The sequence below is a fragment of the Bufo gargarizans genome, chromosome 2, assembly GCF_014858855.1.
Source record: "Bufo gargarizans isolate SCDJY-AF-19 chromosome 2, ASM1485885v1, whole genome shotgun sequence".
NCBI classification, from domain to species: domain Eukaryota; kingdom Metazoa; phylum Chordata; class Amphibia; order Anura; family Bufonidae; genus Bufo; species Bufo gargarizans.
This window is the reverse complement of record NC_058081.1, coordinates 693,565,230-693,579,495: the sequence shown is the minus strand read 5'-3', so window position 1 is coordinate 693,579,495 and position 14,266 is coordinate 693,565,230. Positions and strand designations below refer to the sequence as shown.

Here is a 14,266-nt window from a genome sequence, read left to right as displayed (position 1 = left end):
CCCCCTCCTCAGTATGGGGACGAGCGATCGCTTATGTCATCGCTCGTCCCCATACTGAATCGCTGACAAACGAGGAATTTTAAACCTGCTAACTGCTCGATGAACGAGGTAGTCGGCGGCAGTATTAGGCCCCTTTCACACGGGCGAGTATTCCGCGCGGATTAAACGCATTGCACCCGCACTGAATACCGACCCATTCTTTTCTATGGGGCTGTTCACATGAGCGGTGATTTTCACGCATCACTTATGCGTTGCGTGAAAATCGCAGCATGCTCTATTTTGTGCGTTTTTCACGTAACGCAGGCCCCATAGAAATGAATGGCGTTGTGTGAAAATCGCAAGCATCCGCAAGCAAGTGCGGATGCGGTGCGATTTTCACGCACGGTTGCTAGGAGACAATCGGAGTGGAAACCCGATCATTATTATTTTCCCTTAGAACATGATTATAAGGAAAAATAATAGCATTCTGAATACAGAATGCTTAGTACAATAGCGCTGGAGGGGTTAAAAAATAAAAAATTTAACTCCCCTTAATCCACTTGATCGCGCAGTCGGCATCTCTTCTGTCTGTCTTCTGTGCTGTGTGGAGGAACAGGACCTGTGGTGACGTCACTCCGGTCATCACATGATCCATCACCATGGTAAAAGATCATGTGACGTCACCACAGGTCCTGTTACTGCACACAGCTAAGATGAAGACAGAAGAGATGCCGGCTTCGCGATCAAGTGGATTAAGGTGAGTTAAATTTTTATTTTTATTTTTTAACCCCTCCAGTGCTATTTTACTATGCATTCTGTTTTCAGAATGCTATTATTTTCCCTTATAACCATGGTATAAGGGAAAATAATACAATCTACAGAACACCGATCCCAAGCCTGAACTTCTGTGAAGAGGTTCGGGTTTGGGTACCAAACATGCGCAATTTTTCTCACGCGAGTGCAAAACGCATTACAATGTTTTGCAACGTTCCCGCAACGCACCCGCACATTTTCCCGCAACGCCCGTGTGAAAGAGGCCTTACACTGCCAGATTATTGCTAACGAGCGTTCCTATAAATGCTTGTTAGTGATGATCTTCACGATTTTCTTCAGGTGTCATAGGACCCTTAATCCCTATCCATAGGGGCCCCAGTGGTCAGACCCCCCACCAACCACATACATGTCCTCTATCCTGGTGGAAAGGGGATAATTTCATAACTTGGCTCTGCTACTCTCCGTCCTGTAATCCACAGGACACTTTTGACAGTGGCGGGATGCCAGCTGGGATCCTCAGGAGATCCAGATAAGGTTAGAGCAAGGTTTATTAATTATATTTTTATGGGGCACAAGGTGCATTATTACTATCAGGGGGTACAAGGGGCATTTATATGTATTCAGGGGGCACAAGGGGCATTTATATGTATTCAGGGGCACAAGGGGCATTTATATGTATTCGAGAGGCACAAGGGGCATTTAGATGTATTCAGGGGCATTTATATGTATTCAGGGGGCACACAGGGCATTTATATGTATTCAGGAGGCACACGGGGCATTTATATGTATTCAGGGGGCACACAGGGCATTTATATGTATTCGAGAGGCACAAGGGGCATTTAGATGTAGTCAGGAGGCACAAGGGGCATTTATATGTATTCAGGAGGTGCAAGGGGCATTTATATGTAGTCAGGAGGCACAAGGGGCATTTATATGTAGTCAGTAGGCACACGGGGCATTTATATGTATTCAGGAGGCGCAAGGGGCATTTATATGTAGTCAGGAGGCACAAGGGGCATTTATATGTAGTCAGGAGGCACAAGGGGCATTTATATGTAGTCAGGGGGCACACAGGGCATTTATATGTAGTCGGGGCACACGGGGCATTTATATGTATTTATTGGGCACATGGGGCATTTATATGTATTCTGGGGGCACAAGAGGCATTTATGTGTAGTCAGGAGGCACAAGGGGCATTTATATGTAGTCAGGAGGCACAAGGGGCATTTATATGTATTCGAGAGGCACAAGGGGCATTTAGATGTATTCAGGGGCATTTATATGTATTCAGGGGGCACACAGGGCATTTATATGTATTCGAGAGGCACAAGGGGCATTTAGATGTAGTCAGGAGGCACAAGGGGCATTTATATGTAGTCAGGAGGCACAAGGGGCATTTATATGTAGTCAGGGGGCACACAGGGCATTTATATGTAGTCGGGGCACACGGGGCATTTATATGTATTTATTGGGCACATGGGGCATTTATATGTATTCTGGGGGCACAAGGGGCATTTATATGTAGTCAGGAGGCACAAGGGGCATTTATATGTAGTCAGGAGGCACAAGGGGCATTTATATGTATTCGAGAGGCACAAGGGGCATTTAGATGTATTCAGGGGCATTTATATGTATTCAGGGGGCACACAGGGCATTTATATGTATTCGAGAGGCACAAGGGGCATTTAGATGTAGTCAGGAGGCACAAGGGGCATTTATATGTAGTCAGGAGGCACAAGGGGCATTTATATGTATTCAGGAGGTGCAAGGGGCATTTATATGTAGTCAGGAGGTGCAAGGGGCATTTATATGTAGTCAGGAGGCACAAGGGGCATTTATATGTAGTCAGGAGGCACACTGGGCATTTATATGTATTCAGGGGGCACACAGGGCATTTATATGTAGTCAGGGGGCACACGGGGCATTTATATGTATTTATTGGGCACATGGGGCATTTATATGTATTCTGGGGGCACAAGAGGCATTTATATGTAGTCAGGAGGCACAAGGGGCATTTATATGTAGTCAGGAGGCACAAGGGGCATTTATATGTAGTCAAAAGGCATTTATATGTATTCAGGGGCACACGGGGCATTTAGATGTAGTCAGGAGGCACAAGGGGCATTTAGATGTAGTCAGGAGGCACAAGGGGCATTTATATGTATTCTGGAGGCACAAGGGGCATTTATATGTAGTCAGCAGGCGCAGGAGGCATTTATATGTATTCAGGAGGCGCAAGGGGCATTTATATGTATTCAGGGGGCACACGGGGCATTTAGATGTAGTCAAAAGGCGCAAGGGGCATTTATATGTAGTCAGGAGGCGCAAGGGGCATTTAAATGTATTCAGGAGGCGCAAGGGGCATTTATATGTATTTATTGGGCACACGGGGCATTTATATGTAGTCAGGGGCACAAGGGGCATTTATATGTAGTCAGGGGGCACACAGGGCATTTATACGTATACCGGGGCACAAGAGGCATAATTATTATTTCTTATCAGTACTGTAATATTAAGTATAAAAAGGAACATTTGGATCCAGGATTTAGTGTTATATTTTTGCCTTGTTTTCAGATTTCTGTTGGTTCTATGTCAGTGTCATCTTTTGCATTGTCACATGTATTGTCCGACTGGTCGGCCACAGCCTGGAGAATAACCCAGTCGGGGGAGATAACTCAATCTGCTTAGCTCTGTTGTCTGTGCCGTGGCTGGGTGCTGCCGTGGCCCTGCTGATTACCCCCCCTGAGAATAGACAATGGGAGCACTGTGCACCTTCTTGTCTGCACATCTATTGTCTGGAGGTTGGAGACGCTCCCTGTGGTGCCCTGATTAATGAATACATCCTTCTCTTATGAGTGCCACCTAGAAACTCTCCAAGATGCCCCCCACTAAGTTATTTAAAGGGGTTCTCCGGGGGGAATAATATAAAATGGTGATGAACTCTTGTTGATTCGATTTGTAAGCTTTTCACTGCACTGTGACACTGATATCTACCACTATATGATCACTGTATAGCAGTAATATTGCTCTTTGTGCTGTGTTTAATAACAAGCAGTATGGCGGTATGATTCAGACACTATGGTGTCATGGCGTGGGGTTACCTGGGTTGGGGGCCCACACAGGCTGAACCCCTAGTTACGCCAATGATTCAAAGCAACCAAGACATCTTTGAAACCACCGCAACAAACCGGGATCTCTCGATCCCTTCTGGCCATGTCTGCTGTATGAAGGCGCTGAACTTCATGGCACACATGTTCACTTATATTCTTATCGCATACATAACCATTAGGAATCTCCACCCCAAGTGCAAAGTCATAAATGAAGTCCATAAATCCAATAAACCCTAATCCCGGAGGAGACAATGCAGGAGGTGGACTGAGTGTGAACACATGCCAATACATATTGGATATAAATTAACACATTTACTATTAAAGCTGTGCGTTCACTCTGCGGATTTAACCCTCTGGCTGCAGGGATTTTTGGTCATTTTCCAACTTGAGTAGTCGGGACAATTTTCATACTTTTGACATGTACAAATAAAACCTAAAAATGTATTCCTAAACCCCTATATAGAAACTAGGCATATTGTCAGAATGCCACTCAGCACTTCATACACTTGGACATTTCATAATTTTCATGAAAAAAAGCATAATAATTACTATTTGTGGCTACAAGTCTGGCCGTACACATTAGGGCTCATGCACATGACTGTATGTATTTTGGGTTCCACAAAAAATCAGGATGACGTCCGTGTGCATTCCGTATTTTGCAGAACGGAACAGCCGGCCCCTAATAGAACAGTCCTATCCTTGTCCGTAATGCGGACAATAATAGGACATGTTCTATTTTTTTTTTTTGCGGAACAGAAATACGGACATACAAAAACGGAATGTAACTTCCGTTTTTTTTGCGGACCCATTGAAATGAATGGTTCCGCATATGGTCCGCAAAAAAAAAAAAACACGGAACGGACACGGAAAGAAAATACGTTTATGTGCAGGAGCCCTTAGACTAATGTTAACTGAAAGCAGGAACGGTCGACCATCTAAAGCAGGGATCAGCAACCTTTGGCACTCCAGCTGCTGTGAAACTACAACTCTCAGCATGTACACTTACAGAACTATTCATGTAACTCCCCTAGAAGTGCAAGAGGTTGCTGATCCCTGAGCTAAAGTATATTAGATGTTCAGCTGACATTTGCTTGTCAGATCTCAGCAGGGTTGCCAACCTAAATTTTTATTTTTTCTGGACAATTTATCCAAAAATCACAGACAGTCAAACATTTTTACGGACAAATTGGAAAACTATAATAAACTAAAAATTATAAGTAAAACATGTCTATAGATCAGAGACTAATACTGAACACAGTCTAAAATGCTGGGAATTACAGTCAAAGTGACCTGCTAAAGTACTACCAACCTCCAAAAAATTGCAGACACTTCTAATTTTTTTCACGAACACTGCAAAAAAGTCCTCCTTTTTTTTTTTTTTTTTACAGACTGTCCAGGAATTTCTGGCAATGTCAGGGAAATAAAGGTTTGAGCATGTTTAAAGGGAGTCTGTCACCATGAAATGCAGTGCAATGTGCAGGCAGCATATTACAGAGCAGGAGAAGCTGAGCAGATTGATATATAGATTTATGGGAAAATATTCAGTAAGGCTAGTTTCACACTAGCGTTCGGTCCGCTGGTGAGCTCCGTTTAAAGGAGCTCACGAGCGGACCCGAACGCCTCCGTCCAGCCCTGATGCAGTCTGAATGGACGCGGATCCGCTCAGACTGCATCAGTCTGGCGGCGTTCAGCCTCCGCTCCGCTCGCCTCCGCACGGACAGGCGGACAGCTGAAGTCTGGACGGATCCGCTCAGGCATCTTGCGCACTTAGAAAATTTTCTAAGTTATTAATGCAGACGGATCCGTACTGAACGGAGCCTCCGTCTGCATTAATATGATCGGATCCGTTCAGAACGGATCCGATCAAGCGCTAGTGTGAAAGTAGCCTTAAACTTATATTTTATTCATTTAAATTCCTGCTTATTCTGGGCTCTGAAGTCCAGGAGGCGGTCCTATCAGTGATTGACAGTCTTCCCTCTATGACTGTGTATACAGATAGCTCCGCCTCCTGGACTTCAAAGATCAGAATGAGCAGGGAATAAATGAATTAAATATAAGTTTTACAAAAAAAATTCCCATAAATGTATACATCAGCCTGTTCAGCTCCTCCTGCTCTATAACCTGCTGCCTGCAGCTCAGACACCAACTTCACCATGACTGGTTCCCTTTAATTTCAACTTGTCCCAGTCTTTGACGCCGCCAATGGTTTCTGTCAGCGGCTAATTCCCTCTCACCCTTCATGCACACACACATGCACACTCAGACTAGCCCAGCGTGCAGGTGTATGGGTGGGTGAGGGTCGGGAGGGATAGTCGTCAGTGTTTATCTTAAAGCAGTAAGCACTTGAATGGAGCGAGTACTTGTAATTTCACTACGCCGCCGCTCCAGCAGTATAATGAAGAGGAAGCAGCAGTCGCATGGAGCACCACCTCCTCTTCACACAGCTGCCGATCCTGACGACAGGGCATCAATATAAATGGCAGGACAACCCCTTTAAGACTCTTTACTCCTGTCCTACACCCAATGAAGCTGCTATAAATCTCAAACTAATGACTTGAGCTTAGCGGCTAGGGCGCTCTGTATCTCATTCATTGCACATTGATAATTTACATGACATACATTGTATTGCTGTAGTTATTCGCTGCTCACAGACTGTGTAATAAAGGTGTCGCACTCCTGCCTCTGACACTCCCTGGACTGGGGGTGGGGGAGCAGTATAACTTGAGCATAGGCAGGGAAGTAACTCCTCTCTGACTGATTATTAACTCAAGTGTCTTGATGGAAAAGGAGAGAACAGGGGGATCAGACAAGGTGTTCAGCCAGGATGTACTTTGCACCTTCGAAAGGAACATCCGAGAAGATTTGAAGGAGAAATGAAGAAACATTCAGGTATTTGCACAGAGAAACCCTTCTCCTTGGGTCGCTATCCTTATTTCTCCAAAATTCTCAGGATTTTATTTTAACCTCTCTTTTGGGGTTATTCTGCTGTGAGGTCACTGAAACTCCTGGGAGGCGTTCGATAGTTGGCAAAAAATTAAAATTGGTCCTGATGCTCGTGTGGAAATGGTCGTTTATGGATTGTTGGAATTAAGGAATAATATGGAAAACAATGTGTAAGATAGTAGCCTTAAAGAGGGAGTAGCTTTGGGTTTCCGTGCTGGATCGGTGCTGCGTTTTGCTCACACAGTGGGTATTAGTATACAGCTTCAGTCGCAGGTTCTGTTGTTGCCGGGTTTCATTGATGGATTCGATGCCTGGTTATACAAATAATGAGATCACGCTGTCATGTTTGACCTTTGTATCGTGTGTTACCGTTGACCTGTGCGTTGTAATTAATAAAGTGGCGCTCCGCCTGCTTAACAGCGATGGTACATCCAGATATGTAGGATCGATGAAAAAGGGGACAAAAAAAAAAAAAAACATAGTCGCTGTCCCTGAACCCTCCTTTTCCAATGCCAGCACCCCTATCCTCTTCAACGCTGCAGCCATGACATAATATTCTGGCTACAGCAATGACGTGATCGTGTATCAGATTTGACTGCTGCAGGCAGTCACTGGCCTCAGAAATATATGGCATGTAACCGCTGCAGCCAATCACTGGCTTCAGAGGTATATAGCACGAGACTGCTGAAACCAGTGATTGACTGCACCAGTCACGTGCGGTATACGGGCATGTCACCAATTCAGTCAGGAGAACAAAGCCTGGTGAGAAAGACAGAAAAGGGACAATGGAACAGGGGAGGTGGAATGGTGAGTATATATATATATTTTTTTTATCATTATTATTATTATTTTAATAATGTAATTGCTTTAAAAAATATATACACAGTACAGACCAAAAGTTTGGACACACCTTCTCATTCAAAGAGTTTTCTTTATTTTCATGACTATGAAAATTGTAGATTCACACTGAAGGCATCAAAACTATGAATTAACACATGTGGAATTATATACATAACAAAAAAGTGTGAAACAACTGAAAATATGTCATATTCTAGGTTCTTCAAAGTAGCCACCTTTTGCTTTGATTACTGCTTTGCACACTCTTGGCATTCTCTTGATGAGCTTCAAGAGGTAGTCACCTGAAATGGTCTTCCAACAGTCTTGAAGGAGTTCCCAGAGATGCTTAGCACTTGTTGGCCCTTTTGCCTTCACTCTGCGGTCCAGCTCAGCCCAAACCATCTCGATTGGGTTCAGGTCCGGTGACTGTGGAGGCCAGGTCATCTATCGCAGCACCCCATCACTCTCCTTCATGGTCAAATAGCCCTTACACAGCCTGGAGGTGTGTTTGGGGTCACACACAAAATGTCTATTTTAGAATTTTTTTATTGGTATGACTAAAAAAAATAACACATTGGGGGGATATTTATCAAAACTGATGGGTTCACACTTGCGTTGTTAGAATCCGGCAGGCAGTTTCGTTGCCGGAACTGACTGCCGGACCTGGCAAACAGTATGCAAACTGGAATCCATTTTTCCCAGATCCGTTAGACACATCCGGTGAAATAGCGGATCCGGAATAACTGATTAGGTATTTACATTTTTTCAAAGATCAAAAGCGAAACCTGCTCCTCCTATATCACGGCGCATGCGCAGACCGGAATACCGGTTCCGGCGACGCGGCAATTCCCGGAACACTTGGTACGGGATCCGGCATTAATACATCTCGAGTATTGATCCGGGATTTTGTCCGGAAAAAATACCGCAGCAGGTATTTTGTATGGTCAAATACCGTACAAGGAACGGGAGACATCCTGATGCATGCTGAATGCATTAGGACAAAACTGATGCGTTTTTTCCCCAGTATTGAGACCCTTTACCTGATTTCAATACCGGAAAAGAATAACGCTAGTGTGAAAGTACCCTTAGTTGTCCTCAGCAACCAATCACATCACATCCCATTATGCTCGGATTCAAAAAGCTCTAGTATGGTGGCATTTTAACATCTGCATTAATTTTATAATATACATGTCTGCCACGGTTCCTCTGACCCAAAATTGAGAACGCTATCGAGAGCGGTCTTGTTCTGGTTCAGTTGGACCATGGGGGAACAGGTGGTGCAGCCATAATACAGAATCAAAGATGTGGCTATATTATGGGACACAGCTTTAGGCCGAATGCACGCGACCGGTGAAAGCGGTCGGTGGTATGCCGGGCTGGATTCCTGTTAAGAGCAGAAGCGCACGGCGTCATTGGTTGCTATGACGCTGTGCGCTTCATGCCGCCGCTGCTGTACAGTAATACACTCGTATAGATCATACCAGTGTATTACTGTAGTGCAGCGGCGGCGGCATGAAGCTCCTGCTTTGAACAGGAATCCAGCCCGGCATACCACGGACCTCTCTCGGCCGCGGAACACGGCCGTGTGCATTCGGCCTGACTCATGGGTTTTTAGATTTTATGCAAAAAAAGCTGTTTTCAATAACTTTTGATGGCACTCTAAGTTAATAGACAGGATCCTTCATCCGAGACAGTATGTAATGTAATGTGGTGCCCCCTCACAATAGTGATGCCACCTCAGTGATCTCCTCACAGTTCTGATACCCTCTTAGTGATTGCCTTACAATAGTAATACCTCCATAGTGCACCCCTCACATTTGTTATGCCCCCTTAGTGCCCAATCTTAATAGTGTTCACTATAGTGATGTCCCTTAGTGCCCCCTCAAAATAGTTATGCCCCCTTAGTGTCCTCTCACTATAGTGATGCCCCCTAGTGCTCTCCTCACAATAGTAATGCCCCCTAGTGCTCTCCTCACAATAGTTATGCCCCTTAGTGCACTCATTACAATAGTAATGCCCCTTAGTGCTCCCCAGTTGAAATCAGCACATGTGGAAGCCATTTTGGTGAAGTGGCCAAAATCTGGGACTGTTCTCCTTCATTCTGGATGCTTGGGAAGTATTCTGGTCCCTCCTGCAATGGAAAAGTGTCCCTCCAAGCGTATTGTCCAACCTGATCTGACATCAGGCATAGAAAGATACAAATGCACTCTGGATCGGACATTTGCCAAAGTGATCGTACGATGCACAATAACTGTGGTGCAGGATCCTATTGATTAAAATAGGACCCGTGCTTGATACTCGCTGGGCGTCATATGGTTGCTTTGGCCACGACCGATGTCCCGTCTAACGCACAGTTGCTTCTCTCCATGCCTAATAGATCAGTAGATCAGGTAGATGATTATGCCTGAAAGGGACTTATTAGGTAACGCAATGTATTTCCAACTGATTGTTATGCAGATAAAATGTATATGTAAACTGTAAAATTGTGGTGAAGGTGGATGTAAGATGAAGATTATTGGATGCCATTTAGTACTTATAAACTCTAATAAAGATCCCTCAGGAAAAAAAAAACAGCGGAAAATAATGCTCAACACAATAAATGCAAACATTATATACGGACTACGTCCTCACTCTAATATGATAAAATACGAGACTCTCAGCCAATATATTCATCTGTGCCCACCTACCAGTGCCAAGGTGATCTCAGTCAGGCAGGTCCTACTCTAAACCTACCTATGCGGTTGGGAATCTGTGTTAAAGAGAGCAGACTCTGCACATATAGTGTACTGCTCCTAGTTACCTCTATGTGCATCAAGCAATTGATAAGAGGAGAAGCAAGCACACCTGTATGTACCACCTAATCTAGGTCGTTGTTAGATAGGAGGGACAAAAGTGCACAAGAATACTACTCCCCAGATAGTAGTGCATTCACACTTGAAGGTGCCACTCCTTCAAGCACACAAATTTATCAAAAATTACAGAAAAAGATACAAAACATCCTGCACGATATGATAACTAAATATGCAGATAAACATGGCAACATTTATAAGGAAAAAATCACGGAAAATAATGCACTAACACAATATATGCAAACATTATGTATGGGCTAAGCCCTCATTCTGATATGATAGAATCTGAGACTCTCAGCCAATATATTTGATTAAAACACATCTGTGCCTACCTTCCCACGCCAAGGTGATCTCAGTAGGGCAGTTCCTACGCTAGACCTACCTATGCCGTTGGGCATCTACATCAGGGGTCAAGTCCTGGGAAAAAAGTGTGGGAACTTACCCAAGATCCACTGCCACCCCGACCCCCCCCCCCAAAAAAAAAAGAAATATATATATTTCGCTGAAAATTCAGTGCAACATTTATTGTAAAGTGCCAGTTTACGCAAACAACTACAAAATTCACATGCAATAAACAAATATCAGCCCCCAGTGCCTCTCACCAGCCCCCAGTGCCTCTCCATCAGCCCCCAGTGCCTCTCCATCAGCCCCCAGTCAGTGCCTCTCCATCAGCCCCGGTGAGTACAAAGCCTTCACCGCTTCCTGGTCCTTTTGCCCGGTGTTAAAGACTGCCCTGAAAGGGAACAGTGTTCCTGCTATGAAAAAAGTGCAGGAACGCCATTCCCACACATTCCTGCAGGACTCGTGCCCTGATCTACATTCAGTGTGAATGCTCCCCTATTATCTGGGAGTTGCATTTTTGTGCGCTTTTGCCCCTCCTATCTAACAGGCGACCTTGATTAGGTGGTACATATAGCTGTGCGTGCTCCTACTCTCATCAGTTGCTTGGTGCACACAGAGGTGACTAAGAGCAGCACACTATATGTGTTGGTTTAGAGTAGGACCTGCCTGACGGAGACCACCTTGGCGTGCGTAGGCAGACACAGATGTGTTTTGATCAAAAGATATTGGCTGAGAGTCTCCGATTTTATCATATCAAAATGAGGGCTTAGTCCATATATGATGTTTGCTTCTATTGTGTGCATTATTTTCTGTGATTTTTTTCCTTATAAATGTTGCCATGTACATCCGCATATTTACGGTACTATACGGCAGGATGTTTTGTATCTTTTTTTGTGATTTTTGATAAAAGATCCTGCAGAGCAGCATGTTGTTACTTGTTATATGGCGGTGATATTCACTTGTCTTCATCGTTTTTCCTTTTGCCCAAAGTTGAGATTTTGACCATATCGGCATTGTTGTTAATCGAACAAAATCCCTGTGTTCTTTTCCAGGCATCGAGGAAGGTTTTGAGTTGACCATGTGAGTATTTTCATGTCAGTATATAAGTATACAGCGTGGCCAGGGCAAAATGTCAACTTTTGGAATCCTACATGGCAGGGGCGTGGGGTCTCAAAAGATCCAGGGCCCAAGCTCCAATGAATATAGCCCAGTTCTCTAAGTCTCCCCCCCTCCCCATTTTGCTGTACTTGCTATACAGCAGCATATACCTCTCACATCCAGGGCCTCCCAGGTGACGTCTCCTCGGATGGAGATCTTCTCTGTCATCATCTTCTCCATTCAGTCCGGACAACTTCTCTCAGCCGCCTCGTCTCTGCAGAGTGTGACACACAGACATCTTAGCTTCCTCACATTTCTATCATCATCCCCCAACCTGGAGTCCCAACAGTGTTATCCTGCTGCTCGCTGTTCCCCCAATACCCCCAGATACTATCCTGAAGAAAAATTAGTGCCTCCATAGTAATACTGCCCCCTACAGTGCCCCCAACCGTGATAATGCTCCCCAAGAGTGCCCCCATTAGTAGAAGAGCCCTCCAGTATTAATAATCCCCTCACAGAGCCCCCAGTACAAATAAGGCCCCCATAGTGCTCTTAGTAGAAATAAGGAGAAATAAGGCGGATCTATAAGTCCCTGCTATAGAGCCCCCAGTAGTAATAAAAACGCCTATAATGTCACCTGGATTTACAGTGCCCCCATCTCTCCTGCCCCCCCCAAAATAAAGTCCTATAACATCACTCCCCTCCCTTCACCCACTCCAACATACAGTCCCATGTAAATAACACTATTTTCCTCCCTCCGCCATACAGTCCCATGTAAATAACATCACACCATCTCACCATCTCTCCAGCCCCCTCCAATATACAGTCCCATGTAAATAACATCCCTCTCTATCTACAGCCCCCTCCAAAATGCAGTCCCATGTAAATAACATCACCCCCTCCCCAGACGCCTCCAACATGCATTCCCATGTAAACATCACCCTCTCAACATTCAGTCCCATGTAAATAATATCATTCCCCCACCAGCCACCTTCAACATATAGTCCCACGTAAATAATATCACTTCCTCCCACAGCCCTCTCCAACATACAGTCCCATGTAAATAACACCCCCCTGCCCCAGCTCCCTCCAACATGCAGTCCCATGTAAATAACATAATCTCCTACCACAGCTGCCTTCAACATACAGTCCCATGTAAATAACATCACCCTGCCCAGCCCCCTCCAACATACAGTTCTATGTAAATAACATCACTCCCTCCTACAGCCAGTATCAACATACAGTCCCATGTAAATAACATGACCCCCTCCCCAGCCACCTCCAACACACAGTTCCATGTAAATAACTTCCCTCTCTTCAGCCCTAACATACAGTCCAAGTTAAATAACCACAACTCCCAGCATTGCTTTGCCTCTCCCTTCACTTACCTCTCTCCATGTAGCAGACATCACCTCAGCTTCTTCCCCTCTTCACTGCCACCCTCTCCTGCACTAGTCACATGATGGTGACATCATCACAGGTCCTTCTCAACCACCACAGGCCCTTCAGCTCTTCTACCGCATTAGATTGAATTGTATTGCCGTCCTGTGTCATCTTACATCACAAAAAGTGTAATAGCAAGCGATCTAAAAGTAATATGCACCCCAAAATAGTGCCAATCAAACCGTTATCTCATCCCACAAACAATGAGACCCTACCTAAGATAAACGCCGAAAAACAGAAAAAACTATGGCTCTCAGATTATGGAGACACTAAAAAAGTATACATATTAGGTATCGCCGTTGTAAAAAAAAGCAATTTTTTTGTCACCTTACATCACAAAAAGTGTAATAGCAAGCGATCAAAAAGTCATACGCACCCCAAAATAGTGCCAATTAAACCGTCATCTCATCCCGCAAAAATCATACCCTATCCAAGATAATCTCGCAAAAACTGAAAAAACTATGGCTCAGACTATGGAAACACTAAAACATGATTCTTTTTTGTTTCAAAAATGAAATCATTGTGTAAAACTTACATAAATAAAAAAAAGTATATATATTAGGTATCGGTGAGTCCGTATCGACCAGCTCTATAAAAATATCACATGACCTAACCCCTCAGGTGAACACCGTAAAAAAAAAACTGTGTAAAAAAAAAGCAATTTTTTGTCATCTTACAACACAAAAAGTGTAATAGCAAGCGATCAAAAAGTCATATTCACCCCAAAATAGTGCCAATCAAACCGTCATCTTATACAGCAAAAAATGAGACCCTACCTAAGATAATTGCCCAAAAACTGAAAAAACTATGGCTCTCAGACTATGGAGACACTAAAACATGAATTTTCTTGTTTAAAAAATGAAATCATTGTGTAAAACTTACATAAATAAA

At 44.2% G+C, this 14,266-nt stretch overlaps 1 protein-coding gene across 2 annotated transcripts in view; it reads left to right on the top strand.

Annotated features, from left to right (window-relative positions):
• The first annotated feature begins 6,623 nt into the window (after positions 1 to 6,623).
• PDZD3 (PDZ domain containing 3) overlaps positions 6,624 to 14,266 on the top strand; it is a 49,467-nt gene continuing 41,824 nt past the window's right edge. The window contains exons 1-2 of one of the 2 annotated variants that reach the window (XM_044278538.1): positions 6,624 to 6,752; positions 11,887 to 11,914. In XM_044278538.1, coding sequence (XP_044134473.1) covers positions 6,737 to 6,752; positions 11,887 to 11,914 — 44 coding nt within the window. In that variant the 5' untranslated portion in view covers positions 6,624 to 6,736. Of the gene's footprint in view, positions 6,753 to 7,423; positions 7,614 to 11,886; positions 11,915 to 14,266 lie in introns of those variants that run through there. The other variant, XM_044278536.1, reaches the window with a different exon arrangement.